The following is a 27,309-nucleotide window of genomic DNA, read 5'->3' on the forward strand; positions in this document are numbered from 1 at the left end:
CAACTCTCAGTGACCTCTGGTGTTTCTTTAGTCCCCACAGGCAATACAGCTATAAACTCTCCCTTAGGTTGGGCTCGCAGACAATTCATTCTTTCATTCATTCAACAAATATTTATCGAGTCCCTATTATATGAAACTAGCTCATTTTGCCTTCCCAGGGGGATTTTCACCCTGACTTCCAGGGAGGCCTCACTGAAGCATTCTGTACTGGTTTCAGCCCACCTCAGAGCTTCTGTTTTCTTCTGGAGAGATGGGAGGACAATTCAGGACCAGAGCCGCCCCCAGGTGTCCCAAAGAAAAGAGCTCTTGGCCTCAGGGAGGGACACTCCCTCCCAGGAGATATGTCAAGAAATTCCCCCAAGCCTCCTATCTTCCCTCTCTGAGGCTCTCCCACAGTGCTCAGTGGGCCTGGGATGGGCAAGCAGCTCTCATGCAGAAGGTACGTAGCAGCCCGAGCACAACCATGACGGGCAGACATTAATTCCCGGAAGTGACAGAGGCCTGTGATTTAGAGACTCACCAGCCTCTCAGTCACCTTACATATAATTGCGGTAAATCCCGTTTCTTGAGTCCCTTTACTTGATCCCAAAGCCCGATCTTCCCCCTGCACCCCACCTGGCAAGTTAGGAGGGTGAGGCACACTTTCCCCTGTAGCACTGGCGGATAGACCAAGGTGCAGAGCTGACGAGTGGCTTAAGGTTGGGGACAGAACTGGGAACCAGGTCTCCACTGCAGCCTGAAACGTCCCAAGGGCCCTCAGGGCCTCCCAGCCATGGCTCGTCCCCTCACTCAGGGGTGCTCAGAGGTCTACTGTCCCCCCAGCACCCGCCCAGCTCTCCATTCTTCAAAGCAAGCAGCTCCAGGACCCCACCCTTCAGGTGGCCTCAATGGGTTCCATTGTCCAAGAGGCTCTTTGGCTTGACCCCAGCCCTATGAGCAGCAGGACAGCAAGCTCAGAGAGGGGTCTGCCTTGTCCCCTCCTTAGCCTCGGCCGGCCGCCTTGGGGGAGCCTATGGGGCAGGGGCCCCGCTGAATGTGACCTATTGTCTTCGGGGTGGATTTAGGAAGTGCCAAGCTCCCATCAAACAGCTCTGCTCCTCAGGTAAAACAAAAAAAGGGCTGTTCATTTAGGAACTTTTTCCCCTTATCTCCTTTTCCTATCTCCCCAGGCTTAGCTAGGGTGTAGTGTTCAAAACCACTTCCCCTCGGAGCCAATCAGAAGCCGGGGCTCACCCCGTGGCCCTGAGGTAAAGTTATTTATAAACGCCTCCCTGGATTATTTGAGCAGAGCCCTTTTGCACACCTCGGAACACCTTTCAGCTACCTGACCCCCAGACACACCTGCAGCCCTGCCCGGCCGGCTCCTCTCACCCACCGGTAAGCCCTACACAGCCCCCCCATGGGGCTGGGGGTCATCCCTTGAAGAGGGTGGGCAGCGGGGACATGGAGACGAGGGGTGACAGGAGCCCACCGGTCATGGAGGTGGGCTGTTTATCAACCTGAGCCCACGTGGGAAAGCCACTGCGGCCCCTGAGTCTGAGAGCAGCCCGCAGCCCTTCACCCCTAAGGAGCCCACGGGGTCTTCCCTTCCATGGAAGGACCTCAGCTGCAGGGCAGGAGGCTGAACGGGGCTCGGAGGATGGAAGCTCTAGTGGAGGAAGTCTGCCAGACCCCAAAACAGAGTGAGGGGAAATGGCTAGCTCCTTTGCAAAGGGCTGCTTTCCTTCGCAAAGGAAAGAACAAAAATATTGGCTCTTCCTCGGGGCACCAGCCTTTGAAGTTGCCGGCTGCCACCTCTCCCCTCTTTTCAAGTCTTGGAAGCAAAATGCTCTTCCTGCGTGGCTCACCAGCCTGCTCTGTGTGGCTGTCTCCCCCTCCTTTTGCCCCCCAGATGTTCTCTTTTATTCCTTCACCTCTTCACCAGCTCAGGGCACCTGTATGGGTGGCATGGAATCCCATTTGTTCCCATTAATCCTGAGAGGTTGGAGGAGGCAGAAGGAAGGGAAGGGAGGATTAGGAGAGGGTCAATGAGGGCACAGCTCCAACAGCCCGGCGGGAACAGGACCCAGGGGACCGGGGCTCCCGGGCGAACGCTTCAACACAAGACGGTTGGGGTCAGGACAGTGGTTTGGGCCAGCTCCACCAGCTCCCAGCTTCCTAACTTCTCATCCTGAGGCTGTGAGGGGTCCCAGGTCACCCTCAGACAGTGCCCCCATTCCTCAAAGTCAGCCAGTGAGGTCCCCAGCCTAGGGCAAGCAAATCTTTTCTCTTTCTAGCATAAACTCCCCACTTACACTTGGCCCCATTGGATCTGAGGCACCAGGAGGAAGACCCACTTTCAGAGAGTGCCCCTCGGAGTGGGAGAGTGCCCCGAGTAGGGCAGACTAGGAAAGGGCTATCCCCCCCCCCGAATGGCTTCACTCACACAGACAACCCTCTCCCAGAGCCCCACAGTCCTCCCCACTGCCTCCCCACACCCAGAGCCCCACAGCCCGGGGCGCTCAGAACCTGGCAAAGCCCTCCCCCGGCAGCACGGAGACCAACACGCACACCTCCTCCATCACCATAATGGCCTCTTCTGGGCACTTCCCAGGCCTGGACGACTGTTCTAAATGCTCATCTGTATAAATCCCTGGGGGCAGAGATGGACTCTTTTTTATCTCTTAATGTCCAGAGTCTTCCCAGAGACTGGCACATAATCAGTGTTTAGAGAGTGTGTGTTGAACTGAACCAAACAACCAGAGTCTGACACCAGCGAGCTCCTTGAGGGAAGGAGGGACCAGTTCAGTGCTGACTCAGCTCTGGATTCCTTGAACGAGACCCTCAGGGTCCTTCACTGGTCTCCTTGTCCACCTGCCCGCTTCCAGGTGAGACTAGCCCTACTCTCCTTGCAGACCTCTAGCAGGCTGTGTTAAGTGTCTGTTTCAGGGATCCCGTGACCTTGGTCAGGTCTCCCTGCCGGAAAGTGCTTTTCAAAGCCTGACCTCAATCTCTTTTGCTGGAGCTTGTGTCTTCAGCCCAGCACCCATCCTTGTCCCCAGCAGAGAGAGCAGAGGGGGAGGGGAGAGTGGGCATAGACATAAGGAGTGGGATTTGGGGGTGATCGCGGTGAATCTGTCCCCTGTGAGAGCACCAGTCCCTCAAACAGCTGGCGAGCAGGAAGGCAACTCAGGGACTCAATCTCATCTTCCCCTTCAGGTGACTGATGAAGAAATTATGCTGGGGTGTAAAGGGGGTGGGAAATTTGCCCAATTAGAAATGAAAAGATATTGATAAAAATGCCTTGGAAACCTACAGCCTCTCTACCCTCACCTCTCCCGCCAGGGACACAGTCCCCAGCCGAGAGGCCAGCCCTCCCATCCCAGCCCCAGCTCCTCCCCCCGCCCACCAGCCACCCAGAGATGGCACTTTCCCTGGGGCTCCCACCCTGGATGAGGCGGGAAGCAACGCGCAGCTAAAGCAAAGGGAAAACCTCAAAGTGACCTTTCCTTTCCCCAGAACACAGCGACCGCCCAGGTCAGGACAAGTGATAAGAATGCCAGGGTGAGGTGGCCATGCTGGGGCTCCTCCTGTACCTGGCACAGGTGCCCATCAAAGACCCCCTCCCCCACTGCCACCACACACACACACACACACACACACACACACACACACACAGCAGGGCTGAGGAGGAAGTCAGCCTGAGCCACAATGACAGGATCACCTCCAGACCTGACCAAAACCCCACAGATGGTTCTTTGCCTCCCTGCTCCCTGCCCTCATCTAAAGAGATGTTCTGCTTTTCTTCTCACCAGTTCTGGGAAATTTTAGAGGGACAAAGGCATGAAGAGGGGAGGGGTGGACTGGGTGTGGGGGGGCAGTTAGGAAAAGAAAGGCCGAGAAAGGCAGAGTGACCTGCCCGAGGTTGCAGAGAAGGGAAGAATATCCTCCAGAGTAATCAAAGCAATAATAATAATAACACAGTCAGAATTTGTTGCATGCTCACCAGGCATCGTTCCAAGCCTTTCTATGCATTAACTCGGGCAAGCCCATCTCTGCCCACAGTTTTCTACTGATGTAGACAGACCTAGTCAGAAACACGCCTGGGAAGAGATACCAGTGGGCTTTCTTTTGTATGAATTCACTGCATGGGGGAATTAGGATCCTGATGAGGGGCCCCGGAGAAGCCCAGGAGGAGGTCTACTCAGCCCATACTCCCCCCGCCACACACACAGAGTCTATTTCCCTTTGTTCCCCACCAGCTCCTTAGCTCTGCAAAACCCCTGAATCCCCCTTGCCCCAGATGTGACCCCATTTCCCTGCCAAGCCTTGGAAATTGTCCACACGCCCACCTCTCCTACCCTCTGCATGCACTTTCCTTCTGGCCCTCTACTTCCCTTAAGCCCCACAGCCCCCCCACCCCCACCCCAGCCAGGTCTCTCCAGCAAATCGGACCGCCCCTCCTTCCCTCCACAGAGGGGGAGGCGGCAGGGGCACCCTTTTGTTCCTCAATATTGTCACATGGCACCTGCTATTTATCCCTGATCCGGTGGGGGATGGGAGGCGGAGAGGGGCTGACACTGTTTGATGAGAGGCAGGGCTCCTCGATCCACACCTACGGGGGTAGAGAGCACTCGACTTTTTTCAGCGATGCTGACATCACTCGGCAGGGCTGTGTTTGTTTAACTAGGGATCAAGTCTTCACGGCCCCTATACCTCTCCCTTTCTTGCTCCCTCTTTCACCTTCCCACCCCTAACCTAGCATTGTAGGAGCTGTCCCTGGGGGTCCCTGGGAGCCCCTACACGCTCCAAGAGCCCCAGAGCCGGCTACAAGGGGCTGTGCCTCCCGCCACCCGGCCTCTCCCATCCCCCTCTCCCCCTCAGCGACAGAACTGGCCCCTCCTAAGCCCCACCCCACCTCAACCCTATTCTTGGAATTAGGAAGTATGACCAGGGCACCTCCTCACCAGGTGCTGGGGCAGCTCCAGCGGCCGCACATTCGCCACTCTGTCATGGTCCTGGGAAAGCCAAGGGCGCCTGCAGAGCTCCCGGGAGGAGAGGGAGCACCCAGGAGTCCTGTCTCATCAGCCGGGGCAGGAGGTCCCAGGGCGGTCCGAAAGGGGTACTCTGGATGCCGCTGAGGGGACAACCCCCAGAGAGCGAGAGCGGGGTCAGCCCTAGAAGGTCTGGGACCCACCAGGAGCAATTAAGATGGAGCCAAAGGCCCCATTTGAATCCCCACACCACCTCCCTCTAAGACTCGGTTTCTTTATCCACAAAACGGGAGGATTAGACCAGCCTTGGACGTACGTTCCCTTCTAGACAAAACTTCCTGAGTCGAGCTGGCTGCTGGGTTCACCTTCTTTTGTGTGGTACAAACTCAGGATTGGGAGAACTCCCAGAGCCTTCTCCCCTTCAACACCCTCTTTCTAGAATGAACCGGGCAGAGCTTATGGGAACGGGCAGATTTTTGCATTCCAGTAAAGCAAGGGAGCTTTTTCTTCTCCGTTCGCCTGTGTGAGCAGGAAATCCCCTAGCATCTGGTCCCCATCTGTAGGAAGCCTGCCACTGGGGCAGAAACAGTCCTGGGTCATCCCCCTCCCAGAAGGATTTCCCCCGCCACCACCACCCTGCCTCCCTCCCTTCCCTGGAAGTGACAGCCGAGAGTGGCCAAAGCCAACATTGGTGTGCAGGCTGGAGAGGCTCAAAGAAATGGAGGTCCGAGGAGAAAAAGAGATCCCAGGTCAGGGTGGTCAAGAAAGGCTTCATAGAAGAGGAGGAGGCGGAGGAGGAGGAAGAGGGGAAGAGGGCAAGGCCAAGGGCAGAGGGAGGGAAAGGGAGGGGAGGAGGAGGAACGTCAGCAAGTCTTAAGGATGGGCTGGGCAGGTCTAAGGAGGCAAAATGAGTCAGGGCATCGCAGGTAAGGAGGAAAGTGTGGACAGAGCACAGGGGTAAAATAGAGCCGAGCCTGTCTGGGGGTGCTGAACGGTGCCAGGGGACCCAGCCAACGATTCTACCAACTCCACCAAAACAGGGCCAGATGGCGAAAGGACACACATGCAGAAATAAGGAGTTTGGGCTTGAACCTCCTGGAAATGAGGAGGCTGAGGGTTTCTGATCAGGGGGTGTAGGCTGGAGACAGGGAAATCAGTCAGAAGACTAATGCAATAGTCCAGGTGTGAGATAAGAGCTGAGGGGGTGAGGGACAGGAGGGACACTGGAAAGAAATAGCAATGACATTTGATGAACAGCTGAAGATGGAGGCCAGGGTGGGGAGAGAAAGGGCAGGGACAAGTGTGAGGGTGGCCTGGGCGACAGGGAGGCAGAGCGCACTGAGGAAATGGGGAAGTGAGGGGGCGCTGGGTTAGCAGCGTTCTGTGAAATCAGATATTAACCCCCTCCCCCACAAACACACTGCTAGGACTTAGAACCTTTGAAAGCAGCTGGGAAGGGGCTTCAGGGGCCATCCACCACCTGCCAGGGGCACGGAAGCAAGATCTCCCATCACCCCCTCTTCCAAGGGGCTCTTCCAAGGGGCTCCCTCTTCGGGTCCAGCTCCCCTTCAACATTTTGGCTATTCCCTTGCAGACAGTCTGTTCAGCGGCCAGGGGCAGCGGCCAGGGGCAGACCCCAAGTCCTTCTCCCAAGCCAGGCTGGAGCTCTGATTCTCCTGGACGGTCATGCTCCCCACTCATTGCTCCCAAAGGGCCAGCCAGGAAAGCCACTGGAAAGCTAGACCCTTGCAGCCCCTGGAGAGGGTGGGGAGGAGAAGGAGGAGCAAGGGCACCTGCCTCACGGGAGGGTGAAGGGCTGGAAGGAAGCAGCCTCCCATCTTAATAATAGTAGTCATCACCGTTACCAGTTACTGAGGGCCTGGGAAGCCCAGCCACTTCACACACACAGTCTCATTTCCTCTTCATGACAACCACCCAGGACTCTTATTATCCCCATTTACAGATGAAGAAACCGAATCTCTGAACCCAGGTCATTCTGGCTCTAACGCGTGTGCTGGTTTTCCTTATGTCGCTCTGTCTCGCTCTTCTCCCACTGAAATATCTCCCATGCCATTGCTCTTACTCATTTCTGCCCATGTCTTCTCCAAAACACCATTTATTGATTCATTCCACAAACATTTGGTGAGTACGTACGCAGCGCCTGGCGAGGGGCTGGGCATAGGCGCTGTGGGCAGGTTCAAATTCCTGCCCCCTCCCAGTTGGGTATCACCCTGGGGGTTTGCCAGGCATCCAGCCCTTGCTTAAAGGTTCTTTTCTTTTAAGATTTTCTTTATTTGAGAGAGAGAGAGAGAGCATGAGCAGAGGGAATGGGCAGAGAGAGAGGGAGAAGCAGGCTCCCCGCTGAGCAAGGAGCCCAATGTGGGACTCAATCCCAGGACCCTGGGATCATGACCGGAGTTGAAGGCAGACACTTAACTGACTGAGCCATCCAGGCGCCCCTGCTTATAGGTTCTGATAGGCCTCAGGGTCCCATGACCAAATGAATGGAATGCACCAGCCCAAACTTCATCAGCTTGGGTACAATCTTACCGATAATGGCAACTCACATCTGCCTAATTTTTTGTACATTTTAAATATCTTTAAAAAAAAAAAACATTTTTTGTACATTTTAAACATTTTAAAATACATTTCGTACATTTTAAATATTTCTTGCCCATAACTCATCTGATGCTCACAACCCTGTGAGATAGACATGTTACTCCCATTTTATGGACTAGGAATCCGAGACTCAGAGGGGTGATGTTGTTTGTTCCCTCACCAGTAAAGCCAGGACCAGAAGCCAGGTTTCTGGACCCTTAGTTAATGTACTTTCCATCTCTCTCCCATGTTCTCTTCCACAAAAGGCATCCACCGAACTGCTCCCCTCCGATAACCCCTAGGCACCCAGGTTCTCCCATAGGAAGCCAAGGGGCGTCCCTAGCCCCCCCGAGTGATTTCTCACTTTCAACCCCATCTCAAATCTTTTGCCAAACTGCCACGGCCACCCACACTCCCCACCTCCTTCCTTCAAACCTGCCCCACCTCCTCCCTCTCCCTCCTTCCTCCAAGGTCGTCCCAGGGGCTTCTCCCAGCTGCCAGGAGGAGGGACCAGCCGGTCATTGTAGGAGGAAGGGGGGATGGTTCCCACAGGGAGCTCCTCTGGGCCTCAGGGGCCCTGGCACTCAGCTCTGCCCTGTTCAGCTCCTGGAACATCAGCAAGGTTGCGCAAAAAGCAAGGAGGAGAGAAACACCAGTACACAAGGGTGGGGGAAAGGTTAGGCACAGGAAGCCGTGGGAGAGCCAGCCAGTTCAGACCATCCTGATTTCCCCAAACGCACCATTATGCCCCTGGGAAAACCTGTTGGTGAAGTCCTAGGTGTCTCTTTCAAGCAGGGTCCTTCCGAGGTCACCTCAGCCATCCCCCAGCCTCCGGGCAGGCCATTTTCTCTATTTCTTCCAAGCTGACTGGCTGAATGCTATGAGCCTTTCTGCCAGGGAAACTGAGACCTGGGGAGGGAGAAGGGGCTTGTAGGGGCACCAGGGGCCAGGGTTGAGGGCGGGGGACAGGAGCCACAGGCTGATATCCGGCTGTGACGTCTCCTGCTCTTGCATTCCTACCTCCTCTTTGCCTGGTGTTCGGCGGGGGTGACAGTGACGTCACAGGTGTGGCGTGCTGGCCACCCGCTGGGCGCCAAGCAAAACAGCCAGGGCAAGTGTGTGTATCATCAGTGCCTGGGAAGGAAGGCCATCAAAAGAAGTGAGTCTGGTGGAAAGACCTGAAAGCGGGAAGGGAGGCACCTGGCTGGGTGGGGGCGAGGAAAACCAGAATAAAACCCTGCTGTGGCCAGAGCTAGAGAGACCTGGCGCTGGGGAGAGATGCCCCTCATCTTCCCCTCCTCTGCCTCTCCCAAAGCTTGTCAATGCCCCAGACATGAGCCAGCCCAGGCCCCGCTACGTGGTAGACAGAGCCGCATACTCTCTCACCCTCTTTGATGATGAGTTTGAGAAGAAGGACCGGACGTACCCACTGGGAGAGAAACTCCGCAATGCCTTCAGGTAACATGGCCTAGAGCCCAGACACCTCTTTCCTCTGCTCCCCACAAAAATCCTGTCTGCACCGGGGTATGGTTCCTGTACTGGTGTGGCTAAGACAGGGCTTGTGGAAGCCCTGGGGAGGGGAGGTTCGGAGCCCTGATTTTAAGATCCTACAACTGGGTGGGAGCGTCAGACCCCTTCCTTTAATGTCCTGTTCCTTCCCAATCGAGAAAAATCTGAAGCCACCACCACTCTGTGTCCTTTGTCCTCTTTCCCTCCTAGATGTTCCTTCCTTCTTCTGATCCAGAGAATACCCAAAGGCAGCCCCTAAATTCCTGGGCTTTCCTAAAGGGTACCTACCAGGATATGGTCCTGCCAGACCCCTGGGGCTCTTTCCACTCTCAGATCTCTGGGACTGTGCTGGTGGGTTGCAGAAGCTCACCTCCAACGAGGGGGCTTCATGAGATGATCTCTGCTCATCCTGCAGAAACCCGAGGCTATGAGCTTCACCTTCCCCTTTCCTATACTGCTGGCAGACCTTGCTCAGTCCTGGCTGTGGGCTGGCTTACTCTTCCTCACTCCTCTGGGGAAACAGCTGATTCAGTTACCTGGATTGAGGTCACTGGCAATGGCTGAAGTGGCGATGCAGGTGGAACTGGTTTAGGCTGGGGGAATCACCCACTTGAGTCTTCCCTACAAACCCTGGTCCAACCCTGCTTCTGCCAGGCTACGGCCAAAGCCTTGGGGGTTCAGTGTCCCAGCAACCTACCCACCGCTGTGCTCCTCGGACAGGTGGGCTCTGCCAGCCTTAGTTCCCAAACTAAGTTGGGAAGTTTGGGTTGTTTCTGTGCTGGAGGAATGAGGGTATCTGCTGTTGGCCGAAAAGATTATAGATTAAAACTCTAAAGTGATGGAGGGAACGAAAAATTCCTACGAGGCTGGTGTTGAGCCTTAAACAGTGCCTGACACCCAGAAGGTGCTCCAATAAATATTTGTTCAATGAATGAATGAATGAATGGCTAGAAAACTAATCCCTCTGTCCACTTCCCTCTTGGCTTCTGAAGCCTCTGTATAGGTGTCTGGCATCTGTTTCCAGTTCTTCTCTTGGGCTTCAGATTGCCTTGCCCGACATACAACAGGCTTGCCAGTAAGGCCAGGCAGGTATGAGCCCTCAGGGGAGTTGCGTGTCTTCCCCTAGTAGGCTCTCTATTTGTGAGTCCAGTTTTCCCTGCCACAAACGAACCTGAGCAAGGTCCTGCAGGGCTGGTTCTCCCTTAGGACAAAGCTTTAGAGATGCTTTAAGCTATTTGCCACCAGTCCAATACCCTTCCCACCATCCCAAGGATGGGAGAGGCACCCATCTGCCCCCAAAGGATGTTGATGGTGATGCCCTTCCCAGAGTGGTGGTTGGGACAGAAAATCTGTCCAGGCTCTACGCAGGGTTCAAAGCATTGTCTGTGTTGATTTCAGTGTTGGGTGCCATCCAGGGGACTCAGGATCAGGGAAACTATTGTTGAACAATAGCCAAGAGCAGGAATTGGTGCTGGGAAGGAAAGGAGGCCTAATCAGAGCAGGCCAGTGAGTCATCAAATGGGCCCCAAGTATTTGAGTTCCCTCAGCCAGGAGAAGAAAAGCAAATGCCTCCCACCCCTTCCAGTCATCAATCCACGAGCTGTCACCATTGCGTCCGTGGGCCCTTGTTCCTGCCACTCCTGAGTTTCTATGAAAAGTCCTCCAGGTGTTCAACAAACAGGGAAAGAATCAACTTCCCCCACCCTGCAACGACAAATGAACAGCTCCCCCATTCTTTCCGCCCCCCGGTAAATTAGCAGTAGGAAGAACTCCAGCACTGGAGTCAGCACACACGAAGGACGGTGGGTCTGCAGAGGCATACCCTGCAGGGACGAGGGAGCCTTCTTTGGGGGGCAATGTTAAAAAAGATGGCAGCAGCCCCTACTCTGACTGAGTTTCAATACCAGCCCATGCTTTCACTCATTCATTCATTCATTTACTCAGCAAATATTTACTCAGCACCCCAATACAATGTACAAGGTATGCTAGATGAACAAGAGAGCCAGACTTTGGGCCACAGTGGGGTTTGCTCTAGTGAGAGTGATAGATGAAAAGCAAGTAATTTCAACCCAGTGTGAACACCAAGATGCAGGAGCCCAGACCTGGGTGCCCCGGCCTGTGTTCCATCGGACTGGAGACAGACCATCTGAGATGGGGGCTGGACCCTGCAGCTCAGAAGGCTAAGTGACCACAAACCCATGCCTTTACGCCAAGTCTTGTGGACGTCCCCGATGAGGAGCCAGCTCGAGAAGATGCCCAGCTAAAGCCCAGGGCATGTGGATGGCGCTCTAAAGAAAGCCCCTGCATTTTCTTCTCGGTGTCCCCGGCATCCTGCATGGTGTGGGTGCTCACTGAATTCTGAATGAATTCCAAATGAATGAGTGAATGAATGAATGAATGAATGACCAGGAACGGGATCTTAGAAGCCCTCCCCAACTCGGAGTGTCCAAATCACACCATGCCGACTGGAAGCCTGCCCTCTTCCCCTCCAGATGCTCCTCGGCCAAGATCAAAGCTGTGGTGTTTGGGCTGCTCCCCGTGCTCTCCTGGCTGCCCAAGTACAAGATCAAAGACTACATCATCCCCGACCTGCTGGGCGGACTCAGTGGTGGATCCATCCAGGTCCCACAAGGTGAGGGGTCGGTGCCCTAGGTAGGCTGGGCCTGCTGCTCCCCGCTCCCCTTCCCCCAGTCCCCCATGACCTCCATGACCCAGCCACGCCCCTGAGCCTGCAATCTCTTTTCCCTTTGCAGGCATGGCATTTGCTCTGCTGGCCAACCTTCCTGCCGTCAATGGCCTCTACTCTTCCTTCTTCCCCCTCCTCACCTACTTCTTCCTGGGGGGTATACACCAGATGGTGCCAGGTAAGGCCTCACCCCTCCCAGCAGGCAAGGTGGCCTGGACCCCGAGGACAGGTGGCATGGCGGAGGGCCTTCAGGTGTTTTCCATCCACATCCTCCTAGAGTAGGTGCTGTTGGTCCCAAAGGGACTGGCACTGTGAGCGTCAGTCTCAGGTCCCCGGTGACCTTAGAGAAACCACATAGCTGCCGCGAACTCGGTTAGCGCTCCCTGTTCTGTCTCCCTCCCTGGAATGTGGGGACGACTCGGTTGAACAGGATATACTGTGTGCCCTAAAGTGCCAAACAGATGTGAGAAACTACCAAGTCACTCTCAGGCTGGTCCCGGCAGGGACACTTGGAGCTCTCTGGTGCCAAGTGACATGGAGAGAAGGCGCCTGGTCACAAGGCCTATTTCTGGGTCAGGCACTGCTTGCATTTCCAAGCTTATTTCTTCATGTGCCCAACGAAATAATATTAACGGCCGAGGTGAAAACACCTTGAAAGTATAGGTCATGGTTACGTGGGAGCCGTTGTTGTTTTGCCGGAGAGGAACGTTGGAGGTGTGGGGACCCATCCCTCTGGGGGCAGGGAAGCTCTCCTGGGCCCCTTTCTGTTGTCCAGGGGTGCGGTCCAAACCTCTGACTCTTGCTGGCTGGGTGGGGCACCACAGGTACCTTTGCCGTTATCAGCATCCTGGTGGGTAACATCTGTCTGCAGCTGGCCCCAGAGTCGAAATTCTGGGTCTTCAACAATGCCACCAACAAGAGCTACGTGGACACGGCGGCCATGGAGGCCGAGAGGCTGCACGTGTCAGCGACGCTGGCCTGCCTGACTGCCATCATCCAGGTGAGGGGACGGCCACATCCCTGCCAAGGGCCCAGGCTCAGGAGAGCATCTTTCCGTCCTGCCCCTGCCTCCAAACCCCAGTTTTGACATTAAAGCTGATTCAGGGCTCTACCTCCTCCCACTTTCCCATTCCGGGGCCACAAAAGACCTCGAAAAATCGGTGTCTCTCCTCACCCACCTCCAGCAGGTCCATAAGACCAGCATCTGCACCCGGTAAAATTGTCCTGAGTCCCAGACTGTCTGGAAGGCTCACGGTCTCTCTCCACCACCCTCTCCAGTGCCCATCCCTCTGCCAGCACAGTCCTCCTATTTCTCTAACATCCCTTATTTACCCCCCTCCGGCCTCCTCTCGCCAAGCCACAGCCTCACCTGCACCACATCAATTGCACAAATTGCAAAGGCCTCTGCTAGGGTTGGGGGTGAGGGTTGTTTTTTGTTTTAAGATTTTATTTATTTAAGAAATAGAGAGAGAGCACAAGCAGGGGAAGGAGCAGAGGGAGAGGGAGAAGCAGACTCCCCACTGAGCAGGGAGCCTGACGCGGGGCTCGATCCCAGGACCCTGAGACCATGACCGGAGCCGAAGACAGACGCTTCACTGACTAAGCCCCCCAGGCGCCCCTCTGCTAGGTTTTATGAAGGGAAACACTGCGTGGTGGAACACAAGAGCAGGAAGCAACCTCAGAAGACACCTTTAATTCGTCCATTCATTAAGTTAATGTTTCTGGTTGCTTTGCTGAGCCAGGAGCTGGGCTAGGCCTTAGGAGAAAGATAAGTAGAGAAGAGGCCCGGTTCCCCAGGAGCTCCCAGCCCAGCAGAGGAAGTAGCCATGTCAACAGATAAACTTGTAGGCCATGAGATAAGCCGCATAATAGAGCTATGTTCAAATGGCATATAGTCAGGGAAGACCTCACCTCAGAGAGGAGGTGACATTTGACCTGCATCTTAAAGGATGAGTAGAGGTTGAACAGGAACCAAATGAATGAGGCACAGAAGGACAGTCCAGGCGGAGGGAACGTACCCCAAAGTGTGAGACCTGAGAGTGTGAACTGACCAGAGAATGACAAGGCAAGAAGTTTGGGGCTGGACAGCAGGAGGCTTTTGGGGGATGGGCCAGAGGGACATGTAGGCAGAGGCTAGACAATGAAGGCTGAGGTCTGTCCCCTACGCAGCACCTTTGGGTCAGATTAGCAGTTTATAAGGATCATTCAGGCCATAGAGAAGAGAGGCGGGAGGTGGATTAGAAGAATCAAAGCAGGGGGCCTGTCAGGAGACACTGCAGAGGCCCGGGCAAGACTCAAGAGGGCCTAGACCAGGGTGGCAGCCACCGAGAGCCCCCCCCCCCCCCCCCCCCGCCGCATTGGGGCAGGTTTACGGAACATTTGGCCAGGGGCGTTAAAGGGCTTGGCAGTAGGTTGGATGTGCAGGTGAGGGAAGATGACCCCCAAGTTTTTGGTTAGCCCACTGGGTGGATGGTGGTGTCATCTACTGAGAGAGGAAACACTGGGGGAGGACCCGACTTATTTTTCAGATAAGAAAACTGAGGCCGGAGAGAGGAAGTGACAAAGAGGCCCGTACCCCAAAGCAGACTTGGGGTCAGCCAGCACAGTAGAGAGCCAGTCACAAAGGGCTCATTTCCCTGGGGCTGCCGCATGGAACTCCAGCCTGGGCTTGGGTCCAGCAGGTGTGGGCATCACTGACCCTTCTCCATCGTCCCCCCACGCCCACCTCTCTCGTCTCAGATGGGCCTGGGCTTCGTGCAGTTTGGCTTCGTGGCCATCTACCTCTCCGAGTCCTTCATCCGGGGCTTCATGACGGCAGCCGGCCTGCAGATCCTGATCTCGGTGCTCAAGTACATCTTTGGACTGACCATCCCTTCGTACGCAGGCCCGGGGTCCATTGTTTTTGTGAGTCTAGGAGCACACCCCTGCAGATGGGGAGGGGCTCAAGCAGACACAGAGCTGGGGTTCCTGTTTGAAGAAGTTGTGAGCTCCTCCTTACAAGATGTTTGCAAGCAAGGGCTGGTTGATCCATGGTTCAGAGAGGATTTTCAGGGGGTTCCCACTTTGGGAGGGAGGGTGAAACACGTGACTTTGAGGGCTCACTGAGGTTCTCTATGGTTAATCCCTGCTGAAAAGGAGCTGTGCACTCCCCATCAGTTCCCCAGTGTAGTGCCTCAACCCCTCCTTGCCCGGGAAGTCCTTCCTTATGTCTAATCTCCAACCCTCCTTCTTGAGCTTGAATTCTTTCTAGAGAAAGAGGAAGAGAATCAGCATTCCCATCCCGGCATGAGCTCCCAGCATGCCCTTTGGGAGAGGGAAGTGGGAGATGGGGTGCTGTGGGTGACCAGGGTCTGAATTCGGCTTTGGTGTGCCTCCATTTGAATCGATGACATCCTTCCACGGGGTTAGACACCCAAGGGTGGGGATAGTATGGGAAGAAGAGGTGGGAGCCCATGAGCATGATGCTCTCTCCGCCAGACCTTCATTGACATCTGCAAAAACCTCCCCCACACGAACATCGCCTCGCTCATCTTCGCCCTCATCAGTGGTGTCTTCCTGGTGCTGGTGAAGGAACTCAATGCTCGCTACATGCACAGGATCCGCTTCCCCATTCCTACGGAGATGATTGTGGTAAGGACACCGCCCTGGGCTGGGATGTTGGGGGCCAGGCTGGAGAGGCCGTGAGAAATGGGATTCAGCTCCAGCCAAAGCCAAGGGAGCCGCTACCCACTTTTACCTCCCCCTCCACCGGCAGCCAGTAGAACACGGGGTTGGGTGAATCCATTCCATGCCCTTGTACATGGCTCCCACTCTTCCTGCTCCTTGGGTTGTTCCCCTTCAAGGAGGCAGGGGAATGGGATTTGGGGTCCCCAGAGAAGAGGGAGCCTGGGGAGAGACCCCTGCCAATCCCCATTCTCCATTTTGGGGTTTACAGGTGGTGGTGGCAACAGCTATCTCTGGGGGCTGTAAGATGCCCCAAAAGTATCACATGCAGATCGTGGGAGAGATCCAACATGGGTGAGTCCAGGTGGTCAAGAAGCCTGCCCACCCCCTACCAACACCCCTCCATGAAGGCCTGGGCTCAGAGACCCGGATGAGACGACCTCTATGAAAGAGGACTGTAGACTCTGGGACACCGACCGAAGGGGAACGGTTTCTGTTACTTATTATGCAAGAGAGCCATACAGTCGGCCAATGCAAGCTGTGTTATCAACAGTGAATCTTAGCTACCGCACACACACCCCAAAAGTCTCATTTACTGGATGCTGCTAAAGCAAAGCCTCTCTGATCAGCCCTTTGCCAGCTCTTTGCCGGTTCTAATGCATTGGCTCTTTTCCTCCACATGGAAAGGAAACTATTAGCATCAAAACAACACGTATGGAGCTTCCACTCTGTGCCAGGCACCATGCCGGGCCCTGGGAGGGGAAGGGGGTGCTTGTGCCGCCTGGCAGGAGTGGAGGGTAGAAGGTGGAGGGGGAGAGGGCAGGGAGCGGTGCTGGCTGTGGATCTGTGGACAGATGAGCATAGAGTCCAGAACCTGGGCGTGAACACACGGGGCCCCCATCACTTACTGGCTCTGGGACCTTGGACGAGTGAGGTTCTACGTCTTGGTTTCTGCTCTGTCGATGGGAGTAAAGGTGGCTGCCCCATAGCATTGTGCTGAGGACGTAGACCCTGGCACACAGTGGGGCCTTGCTGGTCCCTGCGGGTTGAGGAAGGACTCGCCCTCCCTCTTCTCACACGTCTGGGCCCTGCCTCCTCTCTGGCTCCCTGGCAGGTTCCCCAGTCCCGTGTTGCCTGTGGTTTCCCAGTGGAAGGACATGATGGGCACTGCCTTCTCGCTGGCCATCGTGGGTTACGTCATCAACCTGGCCATGGGCCGGACCCTGGCCGGCAAACACGGCTATGACGTGGATTCTAACCAGGTAGGTCCGGCCACTGCCGGCAAGGCCCAGCAGGACAGGCCGGGCCCCACAGATGTACCGGGGGGCTCTCTCTGGGCTGCAGTGAGGAAGGTGCCTGCCTATGAGGAGGAGGGGCTCTGACCACGGGAGGCTGACTTCTGCTTGGTTGGGAGCGTCTGGCTTTTCTAGCAGCAGGGTCATTCTCAAGTCCGAGGCCCAAGATCCAGCTTGCATGGATGACTACGTTTGGTCTATACCCGCTGCCCACCCCCCGTCCGCCCCACCCCCACCCTGCCGCCCCAGCCTCCGATCCTGCCCCTGTCCCCACAGGAGATGATCGCCCTGGGCTGCAGCAATTTCTTTGGCTCCTTCTTTAAAATCCACGTCATTTGCTGTGCTCTCTCTGTCACTCTGGCTGTGGATGGAGCTGGAGGAAAATCCCAGGTGAGCGTTGCACCAGGGGAGTGGGGCGAAGAGGGGAGAGGGGAAGGAAACAGTTGCCCCCAGAGAAGCCAGGGCCCCTGCAAGCCAGGCCAGCTGCTTCTCCAAACTTCCTCTTCCCTCATCGGTCTCCACACCACCAAAGGCGTCTATTGGAAATAAGTCAAGGCGAGAATGTCACACCTATGCCCTGTTCCCAACCCTTTCTCGGAACAGGTGGCAAGCCTGTGTGTGTCCCTGGTCGTGATGATCACCATGCTGGTCCTGGGCTCCTATCTGTACCCTCTCCCCAAGGTAAGAGTGCAGCGGGAAAGCGGAGGTCAGCGGGAGACTCCAGTACGAACAATCCCCAAGGGATGCATAACCCTCTACGAAGTGCCGACATGGTCACACTTTGTCCTAATCACAACCTGTGAAGTAGAAAACACAGGTTCTACTTTCCTCATTTTACAGGTGAGGGAAACTGAGGCTGAGAAAGTCTAAGTGATCTGTGGTGGTACAGCTCATAAGTGCAGGGCTGGTCGCCAACTCCAGCCTTCAGACGTAAGGGTCAATCCCCCCATCAGCATTTACAAGTGCTTAGGAGTGTGTGACTAGGAAGGCTCTGGACACCGGGTGGTTTGGAGATGAGGGAAGAGGGGAGGGGCGGGGAAGAGCCAGGATGGGCCGCACGGCCTAGCGCCTGCACCCTCCAGAGCTAAGATGGAGTGCGGAGACTTGGGGCCTCTGCCAGCAGAGATGTTCTGGAATTGCAGCTCTGTCCTGCTGGACACCAGGGTCAGGGGTGTGTAGGACGGGGAGGCGAGAGGGGGCACCTCAGGTGAGAAAGAACAACATTCCACTTCCCCAGTCTGTGCTAGGAGCACTGATAGCCGTCAACCTCAAGAACTCCCTCAAGCAGCTCGCTGACCCCTACTACCTGTGGAAGAAGAGCAAGCTGGACTGTGTAGGTATTGGGTGGCCTCAGGGTATCCCTCCAGGCCCCTGGCCCCCTCCTCCAACCCCATGGCCCTATCCGCTCTTTCTGTCGGTGATCCCTCTGCTCTGTTCCTCCCTCATTGCAGAACAAGCTATCAAGAGCCCAGGTTTTGGAGTGAGACATCCTATGTCCGCATCCTAACTCAACGGCTCACTGGCTCTGTGGCTTGGCCCTAAACCAGCAAGTCCCTAAGCAAGTCCCTTAACTTCTCTGAGCCTTGGCTTTCTCATCTGAGAAATGGGTATCTTATTCTCTCTACCCACCCACCGGGGTTGTTTACGAGGAAGACAAGAGATAATACAAGTAAGAAGCATGTTGTCTGAATTGTGTCCTGGGTTCAGTAAAACTTCTCTATGATTATTTTTATGATCTGTAGTTCCAAAAAAAGCAAAAAGAAATCGTTCTTAAAAACAACGACAACAAAAACCCTAGAACCTAAAGCCAGCATACCAGGATCTTGAGTAAATTGCCAGATTTCTAGGGAGTGCTATTTCCTCCTCTCTAATGGGGATGATAGTCATTATGATATGTCAATGATAGTCATGGCTTCATCACACACTGGTTCTGAGGATTAAATGAGATCATATGGGAAAGCACCCTGCAACCATGCAATGCTCAGCAAGCATGACTGATTGTTATGATTAGTCACCGTCCCAGCGCATTCTCGCGGTAGACAATAGTATTAAGGCTACCAGGTATTGACAACTCTGACAACAATCCCCATTTAAGCTCCACCATAACTTATGAGAGAGAATTTACTGATCTCCTTTCAAGATGATGAAACCAACAGGTGCCTGGCTGGCTCAGTCAGAAGAGTGTGCAACTCTTGATCTCCGGGTCGTGTGTTCAAGCCCCACGTTGGGTATAGAGATGACTTAGATAAATAAAACTTAAAAAAAAAAAAAAAGGATGAAACCAAGGCTCAGAGAGGTTATGTAACTTGTCAAAGGCCACAGGGGTAGTAAGTGGTAGAGTCGGAATTGGAACCCAAACCTTGGACAGCAAACCTCTGCATGGTGCTGTCTCCTGGGGTTACCCGCATGGTACCCGAGGAAGATCCTTAAAGCCAGAGAAGTGAGCAGTCCCTCTGGGGCCCCCCAGTGAATGATGAAGATAGGGGAAAATAATATTCCAATTCCCACCCCAAAGATCTGCTTTTATCCCGCCATGACAATAGTCCCTGATATTTACATTGTGCTTTGGGCTCCCATCCGAACCTCACAGTTCTCTACAGGATGTGGGCAAAATTGTTTCCTTTAGAGGGATTTGGGGGACTGTAAAGGACAATCAAGGGGGCAACCATCCAAACTGCATTCAATCCTGCCCTCCACCCACACAACCAGACCCCAGGCCATCAGGCTGGGAAGACCACTGAGCATGTGTTGGGCATACACAGAGAAGATGGAGAAAGGGAGCTCATGTTTGTTGAGTGACCACTGGGTGCCCGTCACTAGGCTAGGACCCTTAGGTGCCTTCACTCTTTAATCCTTTCATGAAACAGGTATCATTACTCTTTTGTGGATCAGGCAACTTGGCTCACATCACTAGTAAGTGGGAGAATGAAACTTTGGACCCAGGTATATCTGACCCTCATGCTCTCAGCATGCACCATGCTGCCTCCCTGTGTGGGCTGGGGTTGTCTACTAAAAACCAAGCAAGCTTGCTCGCCGCACTCAGCCTAGGGGAAATGTGCGAGCGTACCGAGAGCACCAATACGTAAGACAACGCAAAAATGCCATGAAAAGTAGAGGGCGGGTCTGAGGTTGCGCAAACAGAGAATGACCTTGGCTATTCCAGGAAGACCTCCCAAAAGAGGCAGCCTTCTCCCCAGACCCGCTCTGACATCTCTCTCCTCACAGTGCGTCTGGGTGGTGAGCTTCCTCTCCTCGTTCTTCCTGAGCCTGCCATACGGGGTGGCCGTGGGTGTCGCCTTCTCTGCCTTGGTTGTGGTCTTCCAGACTCAGTTGTAAGTAACAGCCTCCCCTGCCTCAAAAGCACAGCAGTGGGGCCCCCGCGCCCAGGATGGGCTGACTGACTGCCATATCCTGAAATCCCCAGAGGAAGCCCTAATGGGCTTAGAGGGCTGGGGGCCCAACAAAGTAGGAGAAGAACAGGAGGGTAAGACCCCGGGTCCGTCCAAAGGCATTGCCAGTCCCTGGACAAAATGAGACCCTCCCCTGAGTCCAGAGGACAGATGCCGTGTCCTTCCTATAAAAAGGTTAAGAGGTACAGGGCAGGGGCACCAGACGAAGAGGGTTCAGGCCAGGGCAGGAAGGATGCTCTAGGTGAGGGAAGCCCTGTCTTTTCTTCTTGAGAACTCAAAACCAAGAACCAGGGCCACCTCAGCTTGTCACCTTGCATACCCCACCTCTTCTCTGTGCTGAGCCCCAGGCTGGGAGCTATGTCAAGGGCACGCCTGTCATCCTTCTAGTCATAGCCCAGCCATAGGCCACCAGGCATGTGTCTCCAGTGCAGAGAGACCAACACAACATGCCGGGGGAGGAGGAAAGGACCCCATCCCACCCTGCTTCTGCCCCAGCTCCCATCCCAGCATCCTTCCAGGCCCATTGACTATTAGCATGCTCTTATTTTTTTCTTTTCCCTTTTCATCCAGTCGAAATGGCTACACTTTGGCCCAGGTCATGGACACTGACATTTATGTTAATCCCAAGACCTATAGTAGGGTAAGTAATCCAAACTTACGACCTCCCTCTTTTGCTCTGCCCCCCCCCCCAAATAAAAGAGAGTTAAAAACAACAACAACAAAAAGCCAATAAGGACATTTCTGCAGCTTGAGCTCAGTCTCCCTGTCCTAGGTCCAGGAAATCGAGGGGGTTAAGATTGTCACTTACTGCTCCCCCCTCTACTTTGCCAACTCGGAGATCTTCAGGCAAAAGGTCATTGCCAAGGTAAGGTTCAGAACTCTGGTGACCAAAAGGGCTGAACAGAGCATAACCAGAAGATGGGAGAAAGGGGGCTGGGAGGCAGGCCACCTCCAAAGAGGGTGGAGGTCCAAACTGCTATTGGTTCTCTCCCTGCAGACGGGTGTGGACCCCCAGAAAGTACTGCTGGCCAAGCAAAAATACCTCAGGAAGCAGAAGAAGGGGAAGCTGATGCCCACACAGCAGAGGAAGTCTCTGTTTATGAAAACCAAGGTGAACTGACGCTAGGAACAGCCTACGCTCTCAGATCCTGCCCCCTGGGACCCCGCCTCCCAGCACCCTTTGAGGCAAAGACATAAGGTCTCTGGGCAATCTTCTCCTTAGGTGAGGGGACGCCAGCTCCTGGGGGTAACCATGGAGCTCCCATGGCCCCTCCTCATTTTCTGGCTAAGATAGGATATAGCCCATAGACTTATGAACAACCCCAAATGGGGAGCAACAGTGAATTTGCTGGGGTACCCACCCAGCTTTGATGTGGGGGTGGGAGTTCTGGGGAGAAGCAAGCAGGCACGGGCACATGTAAAAAGGAACACAATTGTTTCCCAAAGTACTTTCTCCCACAGCGGAGTGGGCCAAGGCTTCCGTGCCTCTCCTGGATGGGTCCTCCAACTTTGTCTGGTTGGTGGGAGACTGAGCATGCAGGCCCTGCCTGAGGAAAGGGCATTGGGAGATGCCTCCCCTGTGGGGTTCTGGGGGCTTGTATTCACCACCTCTACGTTCTTGACGTTATTGACCCCCACCTGCACATTCCTTGCCCCTGCCTCAACTATAGCAAAGTCTGATTCAGTTTGGTGATTCCCTGCAAACCTCCCCCTGCCCCCACAGACTGTCTCCCTGCAGGAACTCCAGCAGGACTTTGAGAATGCCTCCCCAACTGACCCCAACAACAACCAGACTCCTGCTAACGGCGCCAGTGTCTCCTACATCACCTTCAGCCCTGACAGCTCCCCAGCGGCCCACTGTGAGCCACCAGCCTCCGCTGAGACCCCCAGTGAGCCCAGTGACATGCTGGCCAGCGTCCCACCCTTTGTCACTTTCCACACCATCATCCTTGATATGAGTGGGGTCAGCTTTGTGGACTTGATGGGCATCAAAGCCCTGGGCAAGGTGAGGCCGCAGGTAGAGGGAGTGCCAGCTGCCCTCCACCCCAACACCTTCACCCCTGTTCTCCCACACTCCCTTTCTCTGGAGCCCTCATTTTGACAAGCTGAGAGAGGAAGCTCGAAAGGGAGCTTTCCCCCAGACATGATCAGGACAGGCTGCTCTCTGCACAGGCCCAGACGGTCCACGATGATGAGCGGCTAGAAAGGAATACCACAGGGATCTTCGCTGTCCCACCCGCCTCAGCACCCCTCTCTAGCAGAGGCCATCCCAAGTTCCTTCTCAGGCCAACAGGAACCCACCCCAGGGTCCTCTGAGTAGAGTCCAGCTTGGTCCTGGTTCATGGTCTGCTGTTCCTTCCCACCCTCACCCAGACACTCAGACCTCACCCAGCATCAGTCAATTCCGGTCAACTGAGAAGAAAAGAAGACATATTAGTTCCCTACATTCTCGGGCCAAATTGGCAGTCCATGGGACACCTTGAATAAAGGTATCCAACCATCTGATAGCTTTTCAGCAACGCCTCCGATGCTAGGGAGTCAACAAGCCTCAGAGCTGGCTCAGAAAGGCAGTCCAGGGAAACCCGAGGCGTACAGAGAGCATAGAGGCTGAGTATCATACACAGGGCATCAGCCAGGTGCCCAGAAGGCCGCATCCCCAGCCGTGGGCTCAGCCTGCTTTCCTAGCCTGGACCCGGAGTCCAGGTAGGTCTCCATCCTCTCCTGCAGCTTCTGCCTGAAGCCACAAAGTCGGGAAAGAGGTGGAATCTGGAAATCTAAGCTACTGAGAGAAAAAAATCTGACCCCATAAGAAGGGGGCACGGTGTCTTTAAGTGCCCGCCTCATTGGCAAATCCCCATTTCTGTCCTGCTTTCCAGAAAAGCCAGCAGCCAACACTCCAGGGAGAAGCCGTGTGCTTTGCTGCTATTTTTATCTTTGGCTGCCAGGACTCTTGGGGTTGCTTACTTGTTTGGCTTCCCCTCTGAAGTGCGTTTTGGGAATCACTTTTGAGACCCACTCAGAACATTCCTTTCCTTTTGTCTCCCTATCCCAACACCCTTCCCCCAACACTTCTAGCTGAGCTCCACCTACGGGAGGATCGGTGTGAAGGTCTTCTTGGTGAACATCCACGGTGAGAGGAGGACATTTAGAGGAGGCCAAGGTTGGGGGTGGGGGCGGAGGGGAGGAGCACCCAAGTAATTCCCCACAACTACTACCTGCTCATAAGTGCTTCGAGCACAAGTCAGAAGAGACTGTGGCCAGATTGTGTAAACACCCTCCGGGTCTCAGTAACAGAGTGAGGGGGAGGCGGGGGCGTGGAGTCCAGAAGGGACAACTGGGATTCTAATTTGCCCGGAACCTTGGCCGAGTCGCTTCGTGTCTAGGGATCAATTTCCACTTATGTTAAGTTAGGGGGTTGACTGGATGAATTGGGGGATCTTCTTCAAGCTTGCAAGCCCATGAATGAGTATAAAGCACACGCACACATACCGTAGCCATCTGGGGAACACAGAGACACACAGTTTTATATACACACAATCTCCAAAGGGTGCATGTCCACAGGGCAGAAGACTTTCACATCGTCAGTGCGGATGCCGAGTGCGGGGACCGGGACCCACGGCAAGCACACACAGACATATGTGAAAGGGCACATGCACCCCACTTCCTGCAGAGAACCAGAGCCCTGCTGGGGGCCAGCCCAACTTCAGAGTTAGCCTGAGCAGGACCCAAGCTCGGTGGAACCTGCTCGGAGGGAGTAATCTGCAATGGCAGTTAGAGTCAGTGGACTCCTCCCTCTCTGGACAGTCCTCAGCAAATCAACTCTAGCACCTGGTAAAAGTAAGGGCTCTGCCACACATTGGAGGCTGCGGGAAAGGTCTAGAGAAACGAGAGGAAGAACGAACCATCCAGGGGTAGAATTGGCAGCAGCCTCCCCGTGGACGTTTTCAGCCTTTCCCTCTCGATCCCCACAAAGTACCAACTCCCTGAATCAAACTGCTTCCTTCCGCCTGGGTTGAAGGTTCAGCATCCTCAAGCTCACGTTGCCCTCTGCTGTCCAGAATTGATATTGCAAGGCCAATGCCTTGGCCGGGCCTTTGGAGGCCCCAAAGAGCGCAACGCTCCGTCCTGTCTCTCCTTCCTTCCCTTCCCTCTCACCATCCTTCCCCCACCCCCAGGCTCCAGACCACATGGCTGTTATCTTGCTGAAAGCTTTTTCCTCCTTCCAGCCCAGGTGTACAACGACATCAGCCATGGCGGTGTCTTTGAAGATGGGTGTCTAGAGCGCAACCATGTCTTTCCCAGCATACATGATGCTGTTCTCTTTGCCCAGGCAAATGCCAGAGAAGTGGCCCCAGGACGTGACTTCCAAGGGGTAAGGTCCTGGCACGTTGGGAATCCAAGGCCCTGGGGCATTGAAATGGCAGGACCAGGGGCATGAGAAAGAACACAGGGGAAGTTTTGGGTTCCAACACCAAGTCCGTCCTTCTACTTTTCTGAAACCGCCATTACAGAGTTCCTTACCTGTAGAACGAGCACCCTAAATTAACATCACCTACCTCACAGCGTTTTTCTTTTGCTTCCGTTTTAAGACTGATAATTATGCTTCTCATGTCGCTTGAAAGCACTTTGTATATTGTAATATCTTTTACTGATATTAATTTCCAGGTCCACAAACACTCAAAGCGTATTAGAGTATGCCCAGTATTCTGGCATTGTTTACCTACCCTCCTCCTTCACTCGTTCTAGAAGAGGCTTTGAGCAAAGGGAGGGGCGTAAGCCTGCCCGTTTTAATATAGCGGAGCTTAGAGATTTCGGACTGGTGATGGATGAAGAGGCTGGATCCAAGTTTTGTCTCAGTTACTTGACATTTAATTTGCTAGCTCACTAAATGGTGTGCAAATGAGCTACAAATCACACTGTTTAGGACTCCAGAAAGCTGGGGAGGCAGAAAAACTCCACCCCACTGACTGGGGTCCCTGCCTGGGCCTCTCCAGCCACCTCCTCCCCACCACCGCGTCCAGGGTCCCTCCCAGCTCAGCAGCCCCTGCCCTTGACCTCCCAAGACTCTGTGCCCCAGACCTCCTTATATATAAAACCTCCCCTGCCCTGGGTCATAAGAAAGGCTTTTCTGGCTGGAGCAACCATTTGCTCTTTGCTGTAAGAGACTGATGACGGTAAAGCCATCTGTTCTCAGTGCTGAAAGACTGCCCAGGAAAACACAAGGCCCCAGCGCCCGCCCTCCACACTTAGAGCAACTGTGCAGGAAAAACAGGCTTTCTGGCCCCCAAGCCTTGTCCACAGAGCAAAAAGAGGGAGATTCTAGAAGAATCCTCACCATTTGTTATCGCACAAATGATGCCCAGTTACTATGGTCATATATCTAAAATAATTTATGTTATAGAACATATTTATATTTACATATTACAAAATAGATTCATATATATAAATTATACACACACTCACACACCCCTTTTTGACGGCATGGTGAGGTAGAAAGCCCGCAAAATGAGTTTGATTATCCTCCTTTTACAGATGAGGAAACAGATTCCCAGAAAAGGGAAATGGACTCCCCAAGGTCAGGCAGCCAGCCGATCGTCATTCTCGGCTAGGCCAACCTCCCCTGCCTCAGAGGTGTCCGGGGGGGAGGGTAGCCCCAGATGCACCCCTCTGCTCTAAGGGGGAAGGCCACCCAGTGCTACATTTTGTGAGGTAGATGAGGGAGGGCAGGGAAGAAGCAAGAGGGGGACTCATGTGGCAGAAAACATGGTGCCCACCCGGAGGCTGACATTTGCCCCAGCCCGTGTCATTCACTCACGGAGCTCACCCTGCACCTGTTTTCCCCCCTTCCAGGCTCCAGTGGACCCGGAGCTGTCCTTATACGATTTGGAGGAGGACAGCCCCAGCTACTGGGACTTGGAGCACGTGAGTTGACAGGCGGGGGGCATGGGGGTATGGGGCCAGGAGCGGGAAGGAGACCCTCCCAAACCCGAGGTGCTCGCGGGGCTCTCTCACAGCCAAGCCAGAGCTGTCACCTCGAAGGCCACAACATTTCTCTCTCATCTCTCTTGTAATAACAGACCCTACTTCTCCTCATTCCCTGAGAGGCCTCACATGGGGAAGGGAGAGACACTGGATGAGGTTCTTGAGAACTGACATCTATTCTTAACTCTGCGCCGCATCCACACGTGATCTTGGATGGACGCATAACACACGGGGCCCCAGTTTCTATCACTGGAAAGTAGGGGAGGTGTGGGTGATAGCTGGCCCCGTCCACCCCCCAGGCTCCGTGGGGGGATTCACTTGTTCCTTCATGAATTCAACAGACATGTGAGGACTGCTTGCCTGGCACAGTTCCAGGGTGGGCATACAGCGGTGAGGCCCCTGCCCTCAGGAAACTTATATTCCGGGAGGGGCCGGAATAGGATGAATTCTAAGAGTACAAGTGTTATCGCCCACAGACAGATGCCCTAGCCCCACAGGGCCCTGTCATCCTGACAGGGAAACTAGCAACCACCCCACTGCCGTGAGTTACGAGAAACCCAGATGACTAGCCGGGGAGGAGTCTGGCTTAGGGCCTGGGAATCACATCTCACTCTGTACGTCTTCGCATTGCTTTTGGGCTCGAGTTCCATGTCCTCCGAACAGGGTCTCTGGGAGGGCTGATGGCATGTGGGAGACACTAGGAAAGAGCCAGAGCTACAAAGATTTGGCAGGTTGATTTCTGTGCTCCTGTGGAATCTCCAGCACATTCCAAAAACCTTGGCTAGGCCCCCAGATAGCTTATCAGAGCAAGAAAGGACTTTACAGCTTGTCTGATCTCCCCCCTCATGTCAGCTAACAAAGACAGTGAAGCCAAAAAGGAGGAGGGACATGTGGAGGTCACAGAGCCCTCCAGAGGTGATTCTAGGTCGATTCCGAGCATCTTCTCTTGTCGCCTCCGTACCAGTTCGCCTCTTAGGCTGAGCCCGCCTCTCCCCTATTCATGTACACACTCACACTCACACCCACTTATCCTGAAGCTCTCTCTGACCAGGGGCTCCTAGGGTCACCTCATGGTTGCAGCCCCTGTGAACTCGACGCGTCTGACGCTCTCCCTTCCCCTCCCCTGTCCTTCCATGGCCTTCCAGGAGATGTTCGGGAGTATGTTTCACAAAGAGACACTGACTGCCCTGTGA

The 27,309-nt window shown here is 54.5% G+C and overlaps 1 protein-coding gene across 1 annotated transcript; it reads left to right on the plus strand.

Annotated features, from left to right (window-relative positions):
* The first annotated feature begins 1,308 nt into the window (after positions 1–1,308).
* On the plus strand, positions 1,309–27,309 carry SLC26A9 (solute carrier family 26 member 9). The gene is made up of 21 exons (XM_027613252.1): positions 1,309–1,377; positions 8,887–9,029; positions 11,573–11,712; positions 11,834–11,944; positions 12,591–12,766; positions 14,506–14,670; positions 15,244–15,396; positions 15,701–15,783; positions 16,544–16,691; positions 17,001–17,114; positions 17,328–17,405; positions 17,962–18,057; positions 19,950–20,056; positions 20,705–20,774; positions 20,907–20,999; positions 21,132–21,245; positions 21,858–22,139; positions 23,210–23,264; positions 24,361–24,506; positions 25,985–26,056; positions 27,262–27,309. Exons 2-21 carry the CDS (start codon positions 8,905–8,907, stop codon positions 27,307–27,309), a joined length of 2,376 nt encoding a protein of 791 aa, XP_027469053.1. The 5' UTR covers positions 1,309–1,377; positions 8,887–8,904.

This window comes from Zalophus californianus, chromosome 10, assembly GCF_009762305.2.
Source record: "Zalophus californianus isolate mZalCal1 chromosome 10, mZalCal1.pri.v2, whole genome shotgun sequence".
In the NCBI taxonomy this organism is placed as follows: Eukaryota; Metazoa; Chordata; class Mammalia; order Carnivora; family Otariidae; genus Zalophus; species Zalophus californianus.